This window comes from Helicoverpa armigera, chromosome 1 (assembly GCF_030705265.1).
Source record: "Helicoverpa armigera isolate CAAS_96S chromosome 1, ASM3070526v1, whole genome shotgun sequence".
NCBI classification, from domain to species: Eukaryota; Metazoa; Arthropoda; class Insecta; order Lepidoptera; family Noctuidae; genus Helicoverpa; species Helicoverpa armigera.
In genome coordinates, this window is record NC_087120.1 from 11,508,216 (window position 1) to 11,532,975 (window position 24,760).

Consider the following 24,760-nt stretch of genomic DNA (forward strand, 5'->3'; position numbering starts at 1 on the left):
TATATACCTAGTATTTATAGTAAAATATAAATTGCAACATAATTACAATGGATTTTAATTACCCATACTTAAAAAGTAGCAAATTAATATGAATGAAATACGAGTAGATACGACTCACTGAACTAAGGAATTGGGCGCGACGAGTAAGTAAGTAAATAACAGCGATATCACGTTGAATCACTACAATATTGTTAAAGATCCAATTCAAACTCTACGCCAAAGAAATAACGAATACTTTACTTCCCACAACACTATAAAACTTAAGACATTTTTGATTTATGATTGCGCCATTGTGATAAGCGCAGGAGAGGGGTCATAGAACTTTGCAGGGCTCACACGCGGGAACGAGACGAAGAATTTTTTTTCATACTGGTCAGATTGCGAGTACTTCTTCACCTTTGCGCACCAAGGCTCAAATATTTAAAAGATCAGATTCAAGAAAAAAGCTGAGCCAAAAATAACAAAACTGTTACTTATTTGCCAAACGAATGTATAGAAGTTGTATCGGAGTGGGATGTGATCGAAGCGCATCGCGAGGCTGCGTAGGAAGTGTTGCAGGGCGAGTTCGCTTGTGTGTGCTGTCGCTGCGTGCGCTCCTGGACTTGGGACGAAAGCAGAGCGGTGGAGCCGAGCGGAGCGGGCTGCGTCCCATCACTCGCGGTCCGACCACTGTGCGGCGCGGACGACGCCTGCGCGCCAACCGGTCATCGGACATAACTTTTCAACATTCGTCTTCTCTTAATTTTGGACCACCATGAGGACCGGAGGGGTCCCGCTAGCGGCCCTTCTGCTCGTCCTCGCCTCATCAGTGTTGCAGGTAAGTCTATCTTTAATCTCCGTCAAAAAGCCGGTATGCAACCAGTCCGCTGCGTTTCTGAAAAATACTTTGCAAAAACTTTTTTTGACTTCGAACAGTCCTGACCTCGCGATTTTGTATTTAAGGTACGCCTGGCTCACTTAAACTGCACAAAAGATTTATGTTTTGTTTGAATATTGGCTAAGTTTAAGTAATAACTTCGAAGGTATCGTTGACGGAGCCGGTTTGTGCAACTACTGAACATATTTTAACTTAACGATGTTCAGTTATTGAAGTAGAATGAAATATAAATGAATAGAGTTTTGTATCTGCTGTACGCTGAGGCAACTTTGCAATATTCTTTGTTTTATTATAGTTAATGAATTAATAGTTGCGAATATTTTGGCCTAACTTTGGCAGGAGAAATAGTTGTAGGACAGTAGCTTACATGCTATATAATATATGAATTGTGTCTAGTATCTATCAGTAGATAAAAAATAACAGATAATTCGAAATCGATAATGTTTTAGGGTAACCCAGATATTGTATTTTTTGATTACTTATAACCTACCAAGCAATATCGTATACTTACGTAAATTATAAATTCAGTAAGTATGTAATTATTTTTGCAGAGGAAGTGAAGTTTCGAAATAAAATAATTTTCGCGTCGAGCATCAATAAATTCATTCGTTTTATACAACAGCAAAATATTACCTAGAGGTGTATTGTTACAGCTGTTTAATCACTTAAACTAATTTATTGAGGTAAGCCATGTCTGCATTTCTGGGTAAAGAACCGATATAGTTATTTCATTTTATGTGCAATTGTGCAAACTTTAATTGAGGTCAGAGAACACCTTGTGAAGTAAGTTAGAACTCGTATTTGCGTGTACCATTTCCAATTGCAGTTGTTACTCTTCATACGCGTGCGAGGAACAAAACGAGATCGTAGGTAAACGATGGCCACTTCCGAATACAGTTTATTTTCGAATCCTGTTAATTGATTGTTCGTAAACTTACTTTGAAGTTGTTTGCGGGTTGTATATAAGCTTAGCACGGCGTTCGCACCACTTTATCAACTCTCCGCAAAGCTGTCCTACATAGACTCGCGCTTCATCCCCAATTGTGTGAAATCCCGTGTTTACCGCACTACCTAAATAGCTGTAATATCTTAAAAAAATTCATACCACAATTTGAAATACTACAATGTTTTCAAAAGTCTTAAAACTACACTATATTGTATGTATCTAAATATGTATATTAATATCCCCATTCCTATTCTCACAAGAAATTCAGCAAGTCATTTAAATCTAGCATTCTACTTTTTATATTTTATCTCTCATGATAGTTTTTAAAATATTCCAATCAATAATTAAACAAAATCCATCTTCCCATTTTTTTGCCCAGTACAATATTTTTTGTACATTATACGCAATCAAATAAACTATGAATGATTAATTAAATTATTTAAAGCAAAATCGAAACGTCGGATGGCTATTTGGCTATTAAATATAAGCTTTGTTTATTTAAAAACAAGTGACATACCATCGTCAGATGTGTATCTTCAATGTTAGCTGGTTATCTTCCCGAACAAACTTTCTATACCATTTTGATAGAATCAGACTCGGGAATCGGACTGATGCGGCGAAGATCTCGTAAAATGCGTAGAAACTATTCTTCATATCTATATGCCCTTGTCTCCTTCATATTTCATGCAATACTACATGTCAAAGTATAGTAATAGTGCCGGACATAGGTACCGCATTGAACACATCCCACTATTGCATCTCGATAAAATTCGCTTTAATCGTCTTGCAATTTCCGCCATTGGTAGGGTTTGTTATCATGGAACACCACTTCATTTATCTTCCCAAGGAGTCTTTTAAATATCTTGAAATGTGACGGTACCATAACCATTAAATATCTAATCCACTGTTTAAGATCTCCTCCTCTCCTAAAATAAAAGTACTAGGTAAAGTTTGAAGGTTTTCTTACATTCATTAGTTCCTTTAACATGCGATTGTTTGCTATTTTTATTATGGTGTTTATATACCGTGACATAATCTCTATCAACATCTCGTACCTCCGTAATACATAAGTCTGTTAGAAGTATAATTATAGAAATACTGACTTGCCAAACTTGATTGCTACGTCACTATACATCACACAACTGGTCTCCTCGTTTATTGCTAACACTTTTTTTTTATAAATTTGGAATCAACATACACACTTTATGTAGAATTCTTATTGTTTTTGCACAGATTTTATAATTGTGAGGATTAACATAATCTTTATGATGATTTATGAAGCCTTGAAAATTGTTCGAGGCCTACACATGTTCAAATAGCCGGCCTATTTTGAACATACATATATATAGCATTCTAACATACTTCAGAACATCAAAGGGACCTACAAACTGCAAACAATCTTATTGATGCATTATAACAATTAAAACTAGAACCAAGATCCAACTCGATACTAATTGTACAATACCAATGCTAGTTTGTAAAGTTGAAATACATCTTGCAAGTTGCTACAACACAAATTGTTTGTTGAGTCAGGTATTTATAGAATGGGCTTGAGCTCTCGCTATCAATACTATCACTCATGAATTCTCTCACTAGAAGTTTGACTGTTGCGCTCCAAGTCTTGGAAGCCGCATGGCTCTTAAGTGTTCATAGTACATACCCAATCGGGTGTACTACCGAGTACCGCGTCACGTCTCTTGCAACTCAATTTGCCATAGGAGTATACATCTTAAAAGCTTTTCTTATTTTGTCACAAAAACTGAAAATTTTAACGCTATGATGAAATTAAAATTTGGGAAAGCTTGAATTTTTCGTTATTGGTTTATGTTCTCCGCAAATTGAACCACAAGTAGAAATATTTCAAATACGATTTAAAATGAACATAAGCGGGTACAGGCGGTTGCCCTGACAGCCGGTTGAAAGCGGCAAACGTATCACATTTCCTGCAACATAAGGAGATTTTAGTCGAAAATTTCTCACTCATTTAGCATTTCCCGAGGAAAAATGTATCAACTTAGTTTTTCATTTTTTCATTCATGCATCATTCCGGATGCGAGAATATGAGATTTTATTCTTTTGCTTGCGTTTGTTAATATCAATAAAATGCATTGAGAGAGTTCGCGAAGCTCAGTATGTGGAAGGGTTATACGGTATTTAGCCCAGACACAAAACGAAATGTTAAACAGCGTTTTAAAAGTTCCGACTCTTTGTTTGCACTTTGTTTTGTGTTTCTGTGATTCAGTCAAAATTGATTTTGTATCATTTCGACTCCTAGAGAGATTTTTCTAGTAAGTACTTACAATATCTTGGAACTTTCAACTATGATACATGGACAGCGAAGACTTGCTTATTCAATTTTTGGCACATACAAAGTTAAATAAAAATATTAGTATTGAAATTACTTACTGCTCCAATAGAATTCACCCTCAGGTGTGATATTTTATATATTGAATATTAACTTTTATAAAAGTGCCGAATAATAATTTAAATTAAATATTATTCTTATGGTCCACATAAAATATCGCACACGCATTGATGTTTTGCTGTATGTTTCCATTCTTATTCAAATACCCTTTGGTGCATCGAAATTTTCGACATAATATTGACTATCTGAAAATACGAAATGTCAATTTGGCTGGAAACTGCGTACATCAAAACAATCATTGACAATACTCAAAGCAGAGTATTGATGCACTGTTTAAATAACGCCAAGCACACAGCTTTTGCAATAATGTCAATGTTTGGGACTGATGTTGGCTGCTCTTTGAGCGGCTGACCATAAGTAAAGGACTACCGGAACGGTGTGAAAGCACAAAGATACAGCCGTGTACAATATCGGCCTTTGAGAGCGATGTTTAACATTTTGTTGACTCACTTACGTAAATATAGGTATTGTAGTCAATATTACCGTTCCACAATGTCGATGTGTCAATTAATGTGCCTTCGGAGTACTTCGGACAAGACTGCTGCGGCCGCGTACTTGCTACCTAACTTAGAAACTTTTACGTAGATAGCCTCCATTGTGGGCAACATTTATGAAATAAGATACTAGTCTGTAATTTGAACGACCTGCAAGCGAGCACGGATTTTCGCGGAAAACATATTGATCGAATTATCGTGTCATCTGTTGAATGGCAACATATCCTTAAAATATTATTATTTTCATAAGTAATTAACTGTATAAACTGCTGAATAGACCACAGAACAATATGATAGGATATGTCTTGTAGACTACTTTGTATCAAGGTGCTTTAAGATAATCTCTTAGGAAGCAGGCTTAACAGCTTGATAGATTGAAACGATAACTAAACAATTGTTTTGACAAGATTCACGCGCGCACTAAACGTATTGTTAACCTCTAACTATTGTTTGGCTTATCTATTTCATGACCTAATGTCAATGACCGATGAGAAAAAAATCGTTGATAATAAACTATCTATTGAAGTAGTGGTAATCAAACATCCAAATTTTGCAACACTTAGGTACTGCCTTTACTACACATGCTAAATGGTAAATACCATTTTGAAAATTTCACACAATTCTAGATTTTATATTTTGAAGGATTAGGTAGTTTTTTGTTTGAAATTCTGTTACATAGTGAAACAATTTAATATTCAGGTTCTCGCTGATTCAACAGGTGACGTGATTGTAAAGTTATCTACAGAAGTTACTCGGAACTGTTAAACTGATCTGCTGGACTTTATTATAAGTTGTTTATTCTGAACGTTTGATATTTATAATGTCTGTCATGGAGTTATCTAGACTGCCTAAATGGACGACATGAGACGTGTCTAAATAATGAATTCAGTATTCGTGTTTTATTGAAATTGGATCGGTTTAAAATAGTTTGCATTGTCTGCCTTTCCGACACAAAACTTGCGACTTACTGAAACATACTGAAAGACTCGTTTAAGTATCACGTTGTATATTTATCTTATTATGCATTAACAATAATTTAACATCAGTTGAAGATATTTTTTGCCGCTATTGCAACTGTAGTGTAAATAATTATAATATTATTATCTTATTTCTTGAAAAATTGCTAGTACTTTTGACCCCATCAATTCCGCGGGCATGTTTATCAAGGTTATCGCCTACAGAACGATACGACTATGCCTAAATTTAGTGTTAAAGTTTGAGTTATTTAGCGTTCGCGTATCTACTTGTTTGCTTTAGGTATGGGCGAAAAACTCTCGTTATCCGGTCTATTCGGTAAATAAGATAAAAAGCCATTTGCATGAGTTTGAACGAGTTGTAGAATAAAATAGGTTATAATCTTGAATGAAAATATTTAGTATAGGTAATAATGACCATCATGAGATATGAAAGTAAATAATTACATAATTATGAGGAAAGTGTTCGCAAAAGTCGAAATTAAAAATATTACGATATTCAAAATTTTAATCGTTTTAACTCCCGATTCCTGCTACGCTTTATTACGAGTCACAAAATAAATGTAATTTCAATTCTTTGAAATGCCTATTTAATTTTTAACTTATTAAGTCAAGATGAAACTAATTGCTTAATATATGTAGTTGGAACAATCGAAATTCCATCACATCTGGTCACATAATAATTTTAATGCTTCTGTGTGAAATTCAGAGAAAAGATTTCGGATTTAGTGTGTATTCCTCACACATACATATCTGGTTAAAGAATGTCAGTAAAATAAGATATAAATAAACTAGAGCATTCTTCAGCTATTAAAGCTTAATAAGTACCTATGCATGGTATCCTCTTATGAAGTGAGCGGTCGAATTGAAAAGTTTATCTCGGTAGTTGAAATATGGGGAAGACTACATTTAGAGTTCAATTTCATCAGAAAATATTGTTGTTTAATAATTGTATTGGAATAATTTGCACTAAATTGATGGTAAATTTTTAATGTGAAGGATTTTCACGAGGCCAATTAGGCACAAAAATGTGGTGTGTAGGAAGCAATTTTTTTGTTGCTAACCCGTGTCAATCGTGTGCGAATACTAAGAAATATATTGTGAAACAATTAAACGACCACATAAACCACGACTGCACAAATAACTTAACACTTATAATTGGGTCACTTCCTCTTAAGAAGTGTCAGTGTGAGAGGTCATGAATGCACTCACAATTTATTATGTAGGCACTCAATGTTTTTATACAATTTATCGCGACATGATAAAAAATATTGATTGCGCAAAAGGTTTATGTATGCCAAAATTCAATAATGATAATTATTGGTATAGTGAACAACCATATTAATCAAGACAGGCGGGTTTGGGTTACAGAATAAAAATAATTTTTTTTTTCCCCTTTTCTTTTAATCGCCCTTCCATTTTCTTCCAGATTCAATGACTATATCCATTCATTAGATTAAATTATCATAAACATGATTATAAGATAATACCGTTGCGCTTTATCACAAAGCTTTACAGCCTTTCGCCATATAATCTGACGCATAAACCAGAGCATCCTCAAAATATTTTCTAAGAAGCAACGACAGCTCATGGGTACTAGTTATCTACCGCTATTTATAATACAAACATCGCGAATAATGTGCACGGCACGATTAAGCAAACCAAGCTGCCTGAAGATTGCCTTATATCGAGGTTATCCAATAATGTTATCAGAACCTCTTCACACATATTCATCATCTCGCTATTTCTGTAACTTAAAGATAAATTAAAGAAAAATATTAACGTTTTGTGATTTTTTTGCTGTTATCGGCCCATGTCAGTTTATCAACACGCTGACCCCGTGACGCCTTGCACAATACTTAAACGTTGATAACGAAGTCAATTTCCTTATAATATTGTTTTGATACATAATTAAATGCTGTGTTTAGGTAATTAATAATTGAGGTTTTGGGAGTGCACGCTCCGAATTTATCGGTACATTTTACTTAGGTTAATGCCAGTTGCGAATCAGTAGCAGTTGAACATCAGCTTATCAGACAGGTTATCACTCGGATGATGTTCGATTTACGAATTCCTCGGATAAATAGGTACCTGATCGAAACTGGTGAAATACATCCTGTTTAAAGGTATCTAATTTTCTTCCAGAATGTTCTAAGTCTTACTCAATACTCAATAAGTAACTTTATTGCATACCATAATGTGTATAAAGCTGGTGGGTAAAATTAAAAGAAACAATTATGGACCCTTTTACTGTCATAATTTACTGTTATAATTTTACTGTTATAATGTAAATTCATAAAAAGATAAAGTGCAATTCTTTGTAAATATTAGACACACAGACATTTTTGTTAAAGTTTCAATAGTGTCCACCGAATCTCATTAACAATATAATGTCCTGTTTAATGTGGTTTTGTGTAAATTTTGATTAATAATTTCGATAAAATCGTCATTGGATAAATTAATGACAAAACTGTCTCGGTACGGTGATGTATTTAATTAAAATTATACTGATAGGCTTTTTTTTGGTCTCTATATTTTGGTTGGTCAGTTTTACATATCTGTTAGATCACCACGAAGCTTAGGTATATTTTGAAGACGTGAGGCCGAGTTCGTATAGGTACAAGTTATTATTCTCTGTTTCATTCTGAAACACCTGAAAACACAGCAATATGTTTTGTGTACAATTATAGATAAGGTGCAGTTCGTAAGGTACAGCCGATTGTCCTGAAAAACTCCTCATTTTACTTTACAGAATAAGTAGTATAATGTTGTTATTACAAAGAAAATGCTTCAGTATGTGGGAACTATGAGGAATTATGATAACAATAAGGTGATAACGCATTCGACCTACATCTCGCATTCTGTGTTGCTTAACCTGGATGCAACGGATGTGCGTGCCTGCATTGCAAGGTGCACCTTATTTGCATACGAATAGATTTTAAAATAAGCTGAGAGTGTGGTCAGGTAGATCTTTTCTTACTTATGTTGCGTCGAGACTGGAAACCGATTGTGCTTCGTTTTCTTGAAAACACGTATTCATCTGTTTCTTAAGTCCACAAAAAATGAGATAGAATACACTGTCGTTAAAAATATAATTTTACTTATTTGGTTATGTTCTTAGTCGAATTTTAAGATGGAAATTAACATATGGTATCTTCCTAATATACATTGAGTAAGAATAAAGGTATGTCTGTAACTAAAATACTGAAATTGTGAGAATATCTATGTAATTTTTGAGTAGTTTTGAATGTGTTTCCGGCTTGAACCCGTAAATCTAAATTAAACCACCCAAACGCGGATGCTCTTACTCATTATTTTTATAATTATATCTTTATAACCTACGAACAGGCATACTTTTAAATTTTATTACATTAGTATATCCTTTAAGAAGGTTTAATTTGTTTGACGAAGCACCATGACGCAATAATATGCACCGCTGTATATTGCGCGGACAATTATAATTAATGAGCAAGCTTCCTATAAGAGTCTGTAATCTAATCTTCTGACTTACTCATTACTCCATATAACCTAGGATATACAACCATTTTTAGGCTCATCCGGTACTTATAACTTATTAATAAATAGTTATAATTATTCATTTATTTATCGTTTATATTTATATGTATACGAATTGGAATTGTATTTAAATTTTAACGATTGAACCATCTTCCCGCTTTGCAACGTGCAGTGAATAATTAGAGGTTGCTATGCTTAATGCAATTTAGTTTCAAATCGTTGGTGTTGCAACTATTGTACGATTTTAGCAGTACGTATTTATAATCATTAGTGCAGTTTGAGAGGTTTTAATGTTTAAAGCTGACCTGATGCTTTGTTAAGCTAAATAAGCTATTGCAGCACTATTATATTCTCTATACGGTATTATTGTTGGGCAGAAATTCTGAGTATTGTTAATATATGGAAATAATACAAGGCAGTTTTATCAGGTGGAAGTGCCGACTTACTGAACAAGCCTTATTATCACTAGGCTGACTTTTCGAAAGCAATTAATTTTTGGAACAGATTTTATCTAAAAAATGACTATGACGTCAACGATATTTTCCAGATTCATTGATTTATTCAAAAATATGTCGCATCTGCCTGTTATAAATATTTTTATTTTCTGATTCCCTGACCTTTCATGGCTCAGTGAACTTAGTCTAATGCTGTTCCGATTTATCAAATACCTACATAACTGTTGCCTTCGTGGACACGTGCATCTTTGATCTAAAAATGACATCTAAGTGCAATTGGAAAATGCGGTATGTAAGGTTCACAGCTTCAACAAACCCGCAGCACGAATTTATGCATTTTAACTTTTCTGTTTTGTGATTACAAGGAGCTGAGAGTACTTGATTAAGTAATTTCTCAGTAAAATTTGGTATGATGAGGAAGATGAAACCAACCTGCCTTCAATTAGCTTTAACCTACCTAAAATATGTCATAAATTCAGAAAACATATCATGACAAAATACCGTAGTCTTCCATAAGGGTTTGATGACAGCATGTGTAGCCTATCCTTGTATCTATTACTCGTGTGTTTGTACTGTCATCCCCAATAAAAGTATGACAGCATGTAGGTATATGCAAATGAGTCAATGCAAGTTCTTTGTGCGCACACGCTTGTCGATGGCCAAATGTTGTTTTCATGGAACTTTGACACTTACGTAAGTATTTTTTATGTCAGTCGATTAAAACTGTGTAAGAAATACGAGACCTTGCGCGTGTGTGTTCGTCGAATGATTTAAGCAAATTGATATTTTATTGGTTCAGTCTAAGTGGCGTTTGGATGACAAGAAACTAGATCGTTTCTGGACATGACACATTGATTTGCTGATTAGGCTCAGCGGTTTGATGACAATGATGATTCTTTCGCTATATTTAACCAAGTTTGTAACTAGGTCAACTCTATTATGTTTATTCGTTACTAGAAAATAACGAGTTGTGATAATATGGAAGTCATGTCAAGAGTGAACCGGTTACTTCAATGCAGGATAACGCTTGGTTCATCTTCGACCATATTGTCGCTTACCATCAGAAGAGATAGTGATCTAACGGGTGCCATAGACACACCAAATTCAAATCATATTAGCTGAACCTGCCCTTGGACGCCACTGTCTATTATATCCCGAATATAGTATTAAACATGTTCTCGCATAAGAACTCTTAAATTATTTGACGCTCGTTTCAAAAATTTTACGATGCGCAATTATCGTTTAGCGAACATACTCAAACACAGTGGGTACGTCTGTACAGGCTGTAAAAATAAACAATAAGTCATTTGGTTATTCGGTAATTCTTGTAATCCTTGGGGTAGTGACGTCATCTAAATCTTATTGGTAGTTCTGCCATTTGCTCATGAGCATAAAATTTGTTGAGGATTACGAAACTTGGCTTTTAATCGAAATCTGAGGTAGTATGCACATCATAGTTTATTGACAAGTAAAATCAAATGTTAAATGTTTTAGTCAAAATGTAGGTAGAATTACCAGTGAGAAATAGTGAGATTGTAATTATTTAGTTATTTATTTATCTGAAAAAATCACAATAGTGGGAGCGACTCTTTTTCTCTCCAACATGTTAATTTTATTAGCATGTTTTCCCAAAATTTTATGTATAAACTATGTGCTTAGCAGATAATGAATACAATGTACTTTTTCCATTATTTTCTTAATTACCTCGGTATTTACGATTTTGTTAATTTTGACGCTACCTACCTAGCAAGATGACGCCATATATGTCATACTACAACCTTGTCAGTTAACACAAAAAGTCACAGGTCGACTAATTTTATATTTTTGGGACTTTGAACCAAATGTTTCTAAGGTTTTCTCATACTACTATCGTTGTAGCTGTTCTTAATAGAAACATACGTTAAGGAAGATAAATACTATTATTCTGTAGTAAAAATCTCGTAAACTTAAAAAAAGTTGAGCGTAATTTAAATTGGTGTCTGATTGCTGAGTCTAGAATGACTCACCGTGCTGTCAATTATGTCTGTCCAGTGTCCACATGATGGGATCTTGACAAGTTGCTCAAATGGCCCTATTAAATGATATAAGGGCCACATATTAAACTACTGTTTACACTGCCTCACAGTTAAACGTGACCCAAATATTAATTTTCTTCAATTTATCTTAATTTATTTATTCTTGTACAGCGTTGCCATCATCAAAGGGTGTTGTGAAAGACCTCTAGAGTACTTAAGTATACTGAAACTATTGGCATAGGTATAGTCGGTACCTATCTGAGAAAAACTTTTGCGGAAACTCTACTGCGAACAAATGCATTTCGTTGTAGTACTTATGTATTATGTCCATTGTAAAATAACGCAATGTTGAAAACGTTACACAAAATTCAGTTTACACAAAAGGCTTGAATAGTTAGAGGTGTCTTGACAACTGAGGGAAATGTTAGAGTTAACTCAACTTTACTATAGGTTCATGTACCGCTTTTGATTTATTACCGCGCTTGTCTGTCAGGCTCCTCATAAATATTATATTGTTTCCCTTAAATAGATGTGATGACTTTCTGATTCGAAGGCCTGGGTAACTAAAGGTTTTTGCATCATGTGATATAACGTTTAAAATCTCGTAACTCATATTGGTAAGTAGGTTGTAACCGACGAAATGAAAGATGTAACTGCATCTTTATATACTTACTTGTTTTTTGTTTTTTCAAACAGGCTTTAATGTCACCACCAAGCAGTGACTATTATTAAAACAACGTGTGCGATGCACGGGAAATATAAAAACTAAGTGTTCGTACATTTTTATAATTTTCCACTTTATTGTTATTCTTTAAGTATTTTCTAAATGAGGTCGTTAAAACATGACGGCGTATAAAGCATACAGGGTAGCAGTTAACAAGGATATCGGGACTAGCAGCAAATTTTTATTTCTGCTAAAGATTTTTTCTCCGCAAAATTAATTAAGTTTTCCGATAATACTGCCTCAAAATAATTCAGACTGCACGTTCATATAATTATGGATGAATGAACCGGCTTCCGTACGATCATTTATATGACATAAGGATTATTTGCATTATGACAATCTCAGTTAAAAGACTTACTATCAAAAGGGTTGAATATTTCCAGATAAGTAAATATATGTAGGTATTAGAACTTGCCTGTAAATAATTTTTCTTTTTTTCCTTCCTTGTCAATTTTAATTCATGAAGTGAAAGTACTTAGATAAAAGTCAAAGTTTTTGGTAGGTACATGAAATGAAACAGTGCGTTCTTCAGCATTCCATTTGGTATCGCGATGCAAATTAAACTTTAAGAAACCATTTTACTTAACACATTAACGGTATATAAGGCATTTAACGTGACCGAAACCTATAAATAAGTCTCCGCTACGCACAAACCAGTTTTACTGGAACATATGGCGGATAGTGTAACACTTTGCAATGGTAACCATTCACTGATGCATTTGTTCGACTGGTTCGGAGCTGGGAAGTGACTGGTCGCGCAATGGTTGGCGAATTTTTATAAAGCCCGTCTTGAATCGTGAGGAAAGACCTCTGACTCATAACACGTTTGCAAGAAGTCAAAATTCTGGATCTCGGATGATCCAAAAAGGCGCGTTCACACAAAACGACAGGAATGCTGGAATACGTGGGTATATTAATGTAGCGAATGCTTTTGTCTGAAAGCATTGGAGCCTGCTATTTGAATTTCACGTTACTTGAAAATTATGGACATAGACAGGCTTTGACAGGGTCCATCAATACAGTTACATTTCTGAGTTCCACAAATTCAAAGTTTATTATTGAGTCGGTTTTCAACGTATGTGTCCCGTATTTCCTAATCAAAGCACTGAATAGACTGGGAATGTTCCCATTATGCGTACTTAGTATATGTGGACTCCAAAGGGGTACCTCGCAGCCCCACCCATTTTGTAATTCATATTTACTTGATGAATTACAGGATTTAATTTTAATTATGTAATCGTTATGATTCATAGTAAATAACGAGTTGTGTTTAAATGATCGTCAATTAATGACAATTAACAGTACTTACTATTAAGCCTTGCTTACGTACTTATTTGCTACTTATAGTTAAGTAAGTAACATTAAGTAAGCTTTATACATATATTTTTTTTTTCATATAAACCGAAATTTAAAATATCGGGCTATAATAAAGGGTTTGATTGGCATTTTTGTTAACAGAAAACTTAATGCTAACATCGATGAGATAATCAAATGTCACACATACCTACAGATCTTATTTCTAAGAATTTAATATTATGGCGATGCTGTTGAGTGACCGTAACAAGAGCAAAGTTGACCTCTACGTCATAGTCTGCAGATTTCGCTCTCAATATGTTTAGATATCAGATGCGTTAGATATCGTCGTTTTATCAGTGACGATATACGGAGAATCGTGTTAATCAGTGTAAGTAGCTTCTGACTTGTAACAACAGGACCAACATAAGATACTCTCCTTTCAAAAAAATTCTTACACTTCTGCATACTCCTTTTGGCATAGTTTTTTGGCTTAATTACTTGTAGGCAATTTTAAGCATGATTTTAGTTAGCATACTTAAACTAACATAATAGTCAGCTTAGCGTTAGCAGCAGCAGATACGCTGTTTTCACCATTTCCGTACCTTTTCGGTTAACCTAAACATACAAATATTAGTCACCTTATTTTTAAACTACTTATTTTAAAGTCTCTTCGATATCGGCATATGATAATATTCACAAAGAAAGAGTATTCTGATCTGCTTATGTGGTTCTATTTATAATATTTTCTATTTGTTTACAGGTAACTATCGAATAAAAAAGTAGTTCACATGTTTTGCGTACGTATCTAAGAATCGGACAAACACACCGCACTATATTTACCGCGGGATTAGATTAGATAGCGTGTGTTGCATCATCTTTCCACGCATGTTTTAGTTAGACGAATACGGTGCAAACAGTTTTTGTTTTACGCATAGAGAACTAAACGACAAGGTTCTACGACTATTAGCTTCATTTGGCGTTTTAACCAAATATAGAAAAAAATATACATGACCTTCTAAAACTGAGTTTTTTGGTATGAGGCCTAGAAATAAGGACGACAGAAACAAAACTTGAGTGAAGATGACGTAACCGATTCTCGTAAGATAGTGTTCTAGGAAGAACAGGGAAACCAATAAAGTGCAACAATTCTTGAAACCCATTATATGGTCTATATAATTTTATAATCGCCCCTTGCATCCTGTTCGATAAACCTATATAGGTTTCGTTATTTTGGAGACCAAATCTTTACTTTACGTGCAGTCACATCCCTGCTTCATTTTATATAGTAGAAATTTGGCAGTTTTATTACAAGTACTAAACTTATTGATATTTTAAATGCAAAATTATCCCATAAATCAAAATAGAAATTACTTCCTACTAATGGATAAAAAGATTACACTAATTGTATACCAAATTTAATGTAAATTGAGTAGTTGTAATGCGAAAGCGAATTATACAATTATTTTGTAATACAATCATTATCGCATTTATAAGTATTAATAAACAGAGTATTAATTTTCAAGTTAATGAGTAGAGTATTAATTTTCAAGTTGTCAGAATTTCAGTAATATGCTTTAAATAAGAGTTTCATCAGATTTTATTTATCCAAAAATTATTGAAGCGAATTATTATTGATGGTATAAGATATGTTTGCGGCCAGCTGCGAATGCAGTGGCTTCAAATGCATTTATCGGCCAGCTAATGTGATTGGTCTGTGGCTGCCTGTTGCACCATTGTATGTACATTTTCCAGTTTTCATAAATGTACCGTGATTTCTATACACTTTAGCATATTTGAAATAGAAGAGTGGCCCTGTATGTTGGCTGTATTAAATTGAACTGCTGAACTGATTTCGATGTAGGTGTTTATTTTGGTAGGTTGTATAGGCAATAGGCATACACTTTAATGTGAAAAGGTACTTATCTTTACCACCTCGTAAAATGATTTATTTCGAAACTTCTTCAGAGTTTGTCACTATCCTGTAGTTATAAAATACCATCTACGTAAGCATATCTATATATTACATTGTCCAGTTTAGATAGTAAATAATGAAAGCATAAGAAAATCTGATTTCATGGACACGGCTTACACGATAATCGCTACCACAAACCTTTGAGGGATACAAGCGATCTTTCTAGAACTACTTAAGTATGTTCTACAAAGCGCATGGATGTAAAGTATTATATTATTTTTCAAGAAAGCATCGGTATTGTGGCTAAGCCTCGCTTAATCCTTGAGTTGTCCTGGTCTAAGATAAGCGACACTATGTAAAAATATGCGAAAGCGAAACTTTTTTTTGAATTTATTTAAATATTTGCTTAAGGTCGGTTATGTCTTTTCCAAGTCACTAATAAAATAGTGTAAGTGACTTAAATGGTTTTACAGAAAATAAAATAATACAAAATAAAGCTATATAGATTGCTAAATTAATTACAAAATAACCAGTGTGAACACAGGCGAATACCATCAGACTTGCAAATCGTTATTAAGTTCAAGAGCCGGGTTTCATCGTCCGATGCGCCGGCGTCGCCTTCGGGGCCGCGCCCAGGAGAGACGCACACCTACTCATTTTTCAGTAGAATTAATCAACTTAGGCATGGTTGTCAAAGTCAAATCATTCATTTTATTAGGCCTTTACAAATACGTTTGTCAAAATTATAAATAGTTTTGATTCTAGTTGCCCTTTCCAAATGTGGCTTCCTTTAGTTAGTTAGTAGTTGTCATATAATTAGTTCTTTTTCGTGAACGGATCTGAATGTAAACATTGACAATCATAAAAATGCTTATTTATACATGTCACCGTAAGATTACAAACATCGTTAGATTACAATCTATCTCGAGAGATTGTAAACTGTCGAATTATTGTGAACCGTAACATCTGATTGCAATTTAACGCATTATTTTTCGCTATATTATAATCTATCGACGAGAAATTATCAAATTGTCAACTGTCCGAAAGCTCTCCCTGATTGGTCAGTCTTTTTGTAAGATCGACCAATAATCCGTTCTGTTCCCATGGAGTTCCCGTAGAGTTAGGAATGAAATAGAGGTGTCAGTTAAATAAAATAAATGCTCTTCAAAAATTCTTCAAGTATTTATTACCCACCAAAAACATTAAATGTAAAAAAGCCAATCCTCTACGCAATTCCTCCACCGTAAAAAGTTTTGAGATCGCATAGAAGCCAAGTCCTGTTCAACTTTATTTGTAATAATAAATCAATATTTTGTGACCATATCAATAGTTTCGTTCACTTTACAATAATATTGACTTGGCCATGAGCACAATAAACTACAAATATAATACAGCATATCTTGGAGAGGTGAAAGTCAATCATGAAGTTTAATATCACAGAATTAAATACTTTTAGTTTTTTCAATTGTTACTAAATGACCGACAGTCAGTATCATCCAAAATCATGAACTGCACATTTACTATGGCGCATGTTTGGTCCATGGTGATCTCAAATTCCAATCAGTCCAATCGTAAAATCATGTCCATATAGAATGTATCAATTCAATGGTATTTACACATTATTTCAGGGAGCGACTATTAACTTGTGCTCATGGCCAAGACAATATTATTGTAATGTGAACAAAACTATTGATATAGTCACAAAATATTGATTTATTATTACAAATAAAGTTGAACAGGACTTGGCTTCTATGCGATCTCAAAACTTTTACGGTGGAGGAATTGCGTAGAGGATTGGCTTTTACATTTAATGTTTTGGTGGGATCTAATTTATTTTTGTAGGTCTCCTTCTTCTCTAAGTATATAACAAATTAAATTAACTTACATGCAACTAACTAAATATATAAAAACTAAATATGTAGACCTAAACTAGCACGTAAACAACATTTTTTAAATAAATTAAACAATTTCGAAATTGTCGAATTTTTAATCGAATATCTTTTAGAATAAAAGAGATTTATTTCAGAGGTAGATGGCGCTATCACATGAAATTGTTTTTTTTAACTAAAAACCGTAGCGCGATTTAGACCAGGACAACGCCATCTATCGAGCGAGCATGCAGTATTTATCGCACTGCATTAATATGAAAGATTTTATCATTATTCATTTTATTTTAACCTAGCTTTTTTATTCATATGTATGTATATTTAATACATAATAACAATATACCACACTACGTAACAATAAAACAAATAGTAACATTTTGTACATAAATAAATAACAAAGTTATCAATGCAGTCAAAATTCAAACACAATGTTCTTGAAAAACCGCAAATATAAATTTGTTTCCTATTTTTTTATTAAGTTTTAAGGTTTTTATAATTTTCCCTTTATATGTAGCCAATAACCTATCTTGATGCCAAATTTGAAGGTTCTAAGTTTGCTAGAAGTACCTTAGACTTTTGATGATCGGTCAGTGAGTGAGTCAGTGACAAAATGGTGTAACTTTGATCGCTCATAACTCGTAAACTATTTATTCAAATTTCTTGTAATTTTGGGACTGAGCTTGTTCTAATACTTACTCTTGGTCATCGAAAACCTAAACTCCTAGCTTTGTTCACATGGAAGATACAGGGGGCTGAAAAAGCCGCGAAACGCTTCGAGAAAAGATGGTACGGCCGTGCCCGCTTTGCTCGAGTCTTGGCTGGGGCACTGCCGTGCCCTCAGATTTAGTACGAGTATGTAATTAATATTCCTGACATATGGAGAGAACAAATTGTAACGAAATATTTATTCTTCAAACACAAATTGAAATTGGAAACGTATTGATTTCTGACACTTACGCGAATATTAGACATTTAAATAAAACTACTTTTACGGATTTTATCGCGGTTATATTATATTATTTAATCCCGACGTTTAAAACCGACCGCGATAAAATCCGTAAAAGTAGTTTTATTTAAATGAAATTGGAAAATTATAAGAAACAAAATAATTAGGTAGTTTGTCTTCAAACACAAATTCATTCCTAACTCTACGGGAACTCCATGGCAACAGAACGGCTGGTCGTGATTGGTCGATCTTATAAAAAGACTGACCAATCAGGGAGAGCTTTCGGACAGTTGACAATTTGACAATTTCTCATCGATAGATTATAATATAGCGAAAAATAATGCGTTAAATTGCAATCAGATGTTACGGTTCACAATAATTCGACAGTTTACAATCTCTCGAGATAGATTGTAATCTAACGATGTTTGTAATCTTACGGTGACATACATATTAGACCTAAATAAGAAAGTAACTCTATCTGACTGTCTATCCTTGTCGCTTACTACTGAACCGATTTAAATGTACTTGATACACGTATAGTCTATAGTCAAGACCTTGAGAAAAACGCAGGATAATGTAATTAAGTACAATTAAAACTAATTATTTTCGAATATTGTAAAATCTAACCCACTTTGTTTTTTGTTACAGGTAATTTCAACATTCAAACGTCACATAAACTGGACACATCACAACGTCACATCACATTAAACGACACAGGAAAATGATAAAATTATCTCATAACTACATCATAATTATTATTGACGATGCATCAAAGTGAATTACTTTTGGTCGGTGTTAATCTGTAAAACATATTTTGTCAGGCCATATAGTCGTAGTCAGGATTCATTGGTTGTGACTCGCTTTAAACGTCGTTGGCAAACATGTCAGTGACGGTCGGATGGCTGGCTCCCAGCTAATTCAATAGATGACTAATGCGTTGGCGCATACTATAAGCGAACGCGGTTTTTTAAGGAAAAAGTGTAAAAAAATATTTGAAAAAGAAAGTTGTACTTTGTACTGACATAATTGACATACCTACAAGTTTTTAAACTAGAACCTCATGGAGTTTTTGCCAGTTCTTCTCCATGAGACCCTTGAGCCTTGAGAGCTTGACGTTTCTAAAAAGATTTTAAATTAATATTTGAAAAAAAAATGAGTTTGGGTTTGGAACTAGAAAGTGATAAAACTATTTAGGACGATGTAGTTACATTACAGTCCAAACATTTGAAGGTCGAAATTCATATTTAATACTTAAAATTATTAATCAAACATAACAATCATCAGTCTGTTTCCTGATCAATAGGTACATTTAAAAATCGTCTCATTGTATTATTATGCCCCTTGAGACGTGCAGCCATCAATCGCTGCTTTTATCCCAACTTGCTTCTATTGAACTAATTTATCAATGGTCAGAAGTCACATAAATCAATTTAAATATCTGTCAAAAAAGTTTAAACAGTCACATTATTGATGTGCACGAGTCAATGGCGCTTATAACTTGCAATTGAAATTGTCTTGCGTTTCAAAATTAGGATTTTTATTAGATCGGGAATTCTGTATTAGTAGAATGTACTTAAAATCGGATGTGTTTAGTTTCATTCTATTTAAATTTTAATGGCACCATGTTATCCTAATGGTGTGACCGCTGATTAGGTTCATTAAGTTCTTAAACAATCTTTACTACAGGAAAAATTGGTAGGTATACCATTTCGAAACTAATAAATATCTGAAAACCAGAGAATGACAAACCAAACTTATGCTCAATTTTCTATGGAACTTCCACGTAAAATTATCGAAACGTCATTCAAAGTTTGGTAAATGCACTTTTTCGGCGAAAATATCGTTGCTAATAAATATCTGAGCCTGATGCACTACGCTTGATTTTGTCAGACAGACGCTTCGTTTCCCTGTAGCCCTAGTACATGAAGCGAGAATATAACGTTACAAATACTGCTCACACCAAATAACTGTGCGTGTCTGAAGTAAGCCATTTGACTTCTTGTGCGTTTGTCAGTTGACGTAGAAAATGGGTACAAATGACTTCAAGATATAAAATAAAACAAATTACTAACAAAACTATCACAAAAAATTGGGGAAAGTAAAATACAGTAAAATAAAGTAAAATACTGGTACTACATCACTGCGCATGTGCGAGGCGACATGCGGTTAACTTCAGAGACGCAAAGATATTTGGCGCGAACTTTAGTAACCTACTTACTACTTAGGTATGTAAGTGTATGATATTGTGAAATAAGAGAGGGCTGGCCAATTACGGCGTCAGACATATAAGATTCGTTGGGATTGTAATATAAATCACGGTCGTATGTACTGCAGAGCTCAACAGTAGGGTCGGCTAATTAATTGATTAGAACATCCTTTCGTACAAAATTCTGTCTGTAAATATAACTCTTGCAAAACTTTTCTACCATTTTTTTAGCGAGATTTGACTACATTATTAATTCTGGGTGGATTTGATTTTGGTAGTCAATATTTCGGTTTCAAGATTTTTATTTCGTTTAAAAATCCATTACTGTGGTCTGAATTCTCATTTCTGTTTAACCAATACTGTTTTCTCTAACTTCGTCACAAAATTAACTAAAAAAAATATGCTCCCGCTTTTTGGGATAAAGCATTATGTTTCAGACTTCTGTCATATTTTACAGTACATTTTTTCCATGTAATATCAGCATATGCTGCATTTTTTTGCAACATAGTGTATAAGGACCTTTTTACGTCCAATATAATGGACTTAACGCATTGTTTCATAGGGATTATATCGAAGGCTCGTTCGCCTGGATTTATATGTGGTAAATAATGTTCGTGTGCCGGCGCTTAAGACCCTTCTTAAAGTCAATATGACTTGAATAGAGATCTGATTGCACCAGAATATAAGATCTGACATTTAGCGATGTGAATTCTAAACGCAGTTCGATATTTCATTGCAAGCATGAAGTACAACTTATTATCGGAATGTTGAGAGTTTCGAAACTGAGGCATCAAATGTTTAGGTATGCTTAACAATACATAATTGTTACCAAAAATATAGGGCTCTATGTTAACACTGGACCCAATGTAGTTGGGAATAGGTTAGACAGGATGATGAGCATTTCGTATAAATTGTCATTAGAATGTGCGATCACACTGTATAATACTTTTTTAATAATCCTTCGTTCGTATATCTGTGGAGCAAAAACAGTCAAATACATAGTATCTATGCACAATATACAAGTACATAGATACAACAACAACCAATGAGCCATACCAAGAAGCCAACCATCCAAAACTGGTGTCACTTATATCATCATCTTAGATAATGTAATCATCGCCTACCAAATCAAGGCTGAATAGATAGATGACTTGTCGTTCACTATAATTTAGAACAGCACTATTTTGATTGGCCCGATGAGATCGCTAGTTTGACTAAGTGATGTAGATTTGACACCCATTTACGAACAACTCGCATGTTTTATTATAACTCTAACGAGTAATTTAGTTCGTTCTCTATTATGAGCGGAGCTTGTTAATGCCCTACTTGAAAGCTATGGTAATTTTACGCGTATTTAACGAATGTGTGAAAAGTTCTTTGTTGGAATATCCTTTCACGTAAGTTGTAAGTGTTTTATAGTGTTCAGCGGAAGCATTACGGCTTGTTAGGAGTTAATTCGATATGGAAATGTTTGTTTTGTGAAAAGGCTAATTATTTTTAATATCACTTCAAGAACTTACAAATATCCACAATATGCATTCAAATAAGTTTATAAGATACAAATAACTGTAAGTAATATTACTAACTGCATATAAACCTAGTTTTTACGTTCTTATACAAAAATTTGCCACACTATATTAAAAGACCAAAAAGCTAATTTTTTTCGACCACCACGACAAGAAAAAGCGAGCGTCGAACTCGAACACTTAACGAAACTTGTGTCGTACTTTAATCGGCCCCAGCTTATATGAAAAATTATGACGTCGGTTTAGTATGCTGGGTGGTGCCGTTCGTCCGTGGCGAGACAAACCCTGCTGGATCGGGGGCTAATTGGGGAAGAATGGTTCGCCGTTCTGTCCTCTTAGTATTCTGATCGGGCTGGGTCTCGGTACTAACATCAATCTCAATATAAAGAGATGACGGGCGGCGGAAAAGCTCCGCGCGGACAAGAAATCCCTCTTAGCGTTGTAGTTGGCAAGATGACCGGCACATTGATTGATACCGCGGTTTGATTGCTCACGAAAAACTGATATCATACCGTGGGTGGAGTTTAATTTTAATTATTGCGAGTTTTAAGTAAATTCGTCAGTTTTGCTAGCAGTTGTCGTAGCCACGCTTTTGTTTGTTTCTTGCTTTAAGAACACCTGATTTTTATAGGTATACGTAAAATACGTTACGCACAAGGGAGCTATTTAATGAGTGTTCATAATTGCGTAGGTACATTCATAAAATTTCATGGATTTTTCTTCTTACAATAAATTACCTCTAGATATAAAAAAATAATCTGAAATCAAGTTCCTGGAAAACTAAGATTTAACAAGCGAACATTAACACTGTAAACAAGTGATTTCTAAGAAATATATTATAAAGCCAATATTGACTATTGAGCAAAATGTAGACAATGATTAAAGGTAATAAAATTATTTATTGTAGTAATGACAACAGCCATTAATTTACGACCGTTCGTAATTTACTCATTGCAAGCACATGTCACTTAAAGTTAGAATGATAGTTAGAAGTTTTGAGCCTTGTGCAAATGTAAAGATTCGATATTTTGTTAAAAAGTCTTTTTTTTTTGTAAAAATCTCCTTTTATCAAATCCATATGAAGATTAAAATTTACAACAGTATTATCACAATAATTATTTAAAAAGTTCCGGAATAATCTGTTACCTAAACTTTTTTAATATTGAACTTTTCTGAAAAATATTCATGTAATAGGTACCCAAAAAGGCTTATTTCTTGTCTTGTTTTCATTTACCTCGAACCTACCTTTGGAACTTGATTAAAAATGGACCACGGGACCGACGATGACACGACAGAGTGAAGCCCACACAAGTTTCGAAAAATCATAATTGGTACCTTTACGTGTATTTCAAAGGATAGGTATCCAGATTGGAATATCACTAGCCTCCACTCCTCCAGATTAACCAAGCAACCACAAAAATGTAACCCGAAACGTAATATCACCGGTTTTTATTAAGAGATTTTTTTTTAGTTTAACTTGCTTTGATTAATTTTTGGAATCGTTAAAAATCAGCGTATCAAAGTTCTGCCTATTGATAGGATTTCAGGATACTGTAGGTACCCACTGAATTTGTTGTACACTGTATATTCATTCATTTTCCTATACATTTTTTGTCACCTCTCCATTGACAACAAATAAGGACAAAAGCAATAATTTTACATTGGTAAAATATGGGTAAAAGTGAGATACAATATTTATTCCAACAATGATAAATAGAGAAAAAAATCCGACATTTATATCATTAGTGAAATTCGCATGGATCTAATGATGAATTGCTTGATACCTGAGAACTTAACATTCAATAATAAATCGGTTAAGTTAAAAATTATAGCAATAGTTTAGTAATTTGATAGATTTTTACTAAAGATTCTCATTTCTAAGATACAAATAGCTGTAGACGCTACGATCCTATCAAATAAAAAAAAGTCGTGATACGCTCCTTATCATACTTGCAAAGAGTGACGTAAAATATACGAGATATTATTGTAATGTTAAAATTCGTTGACCAAGGATCCTTGAGAGCCGTCGATGAATAACAATGGCTACACAATCCGCGGATAAGGCTTGATTCAGACGACACGAAGCGGCCATTACTATATTATGAATTTATGTATGTGAACTGCCCTCTGTTAGCACTGCGTGAAAGGATTGCGTTCTATTTTTAAAAGATTTGTTTTTTTTTTGGTTTTCAATTTAAGAACATGGTCTTATAATTTTTATTGCCTGTGTAAATAGTTTCAGATCGAAAGTTTTTGACTATTAATTATGAAACAAACAAAATTTTCTTAACCACGCACTCAGAAAATGGTTATTACAATTCATTAGTGAAGGATTTCTATGTCAATCCGTCACTAAGCAGTGACTTAAGTACCTAATTATTAAATGTCTCTGAGTGCGAGGATTTTGGATTTGCATGACTTCTAATTTTGCAACTGAGGTAATACCTATGCCTATGCGATGGAATTAACCGCTACATCAAAAGATTACTGAGTGTACTGACTGACATTCGCTTACGAAAACTAATTTTCTAGCATCTACATAGTACTTGAACTTGAAACCAG

The 24,760-nt window shown here is 33.9% G+C and overlaps 1 protein-coding gene across 4 annotated transcripts in view; it reads left to right on the top strand.

The window, feature by feature from the left end:
* Window positions 1–634: 634 nt before the first annotated feature.
* Trol (terribly reduced optic lobes) overlaps window positions 635–24,760 on the top strand; it is a 149,488-nt gene continuing 125,362 nt past the window's right edge. For 3 of the 4 annotated variants that reach the window (XM_049837550.2, XM_064035371.1, XM_064035372.1), the window contains exon 1: window positions 635–817. In XM_049837550.2, the coding sequence (XP_049693507.2) occupies window positions 755–817 (63 nt within the window). In that variant the 5' untranslated portion in view covers window positions 635–754. The remainder of the gene's footprint in view (window positions 818–24,760) is intronic. The other variant, XM_064035373.1, reaches the window with a different exon arrangement.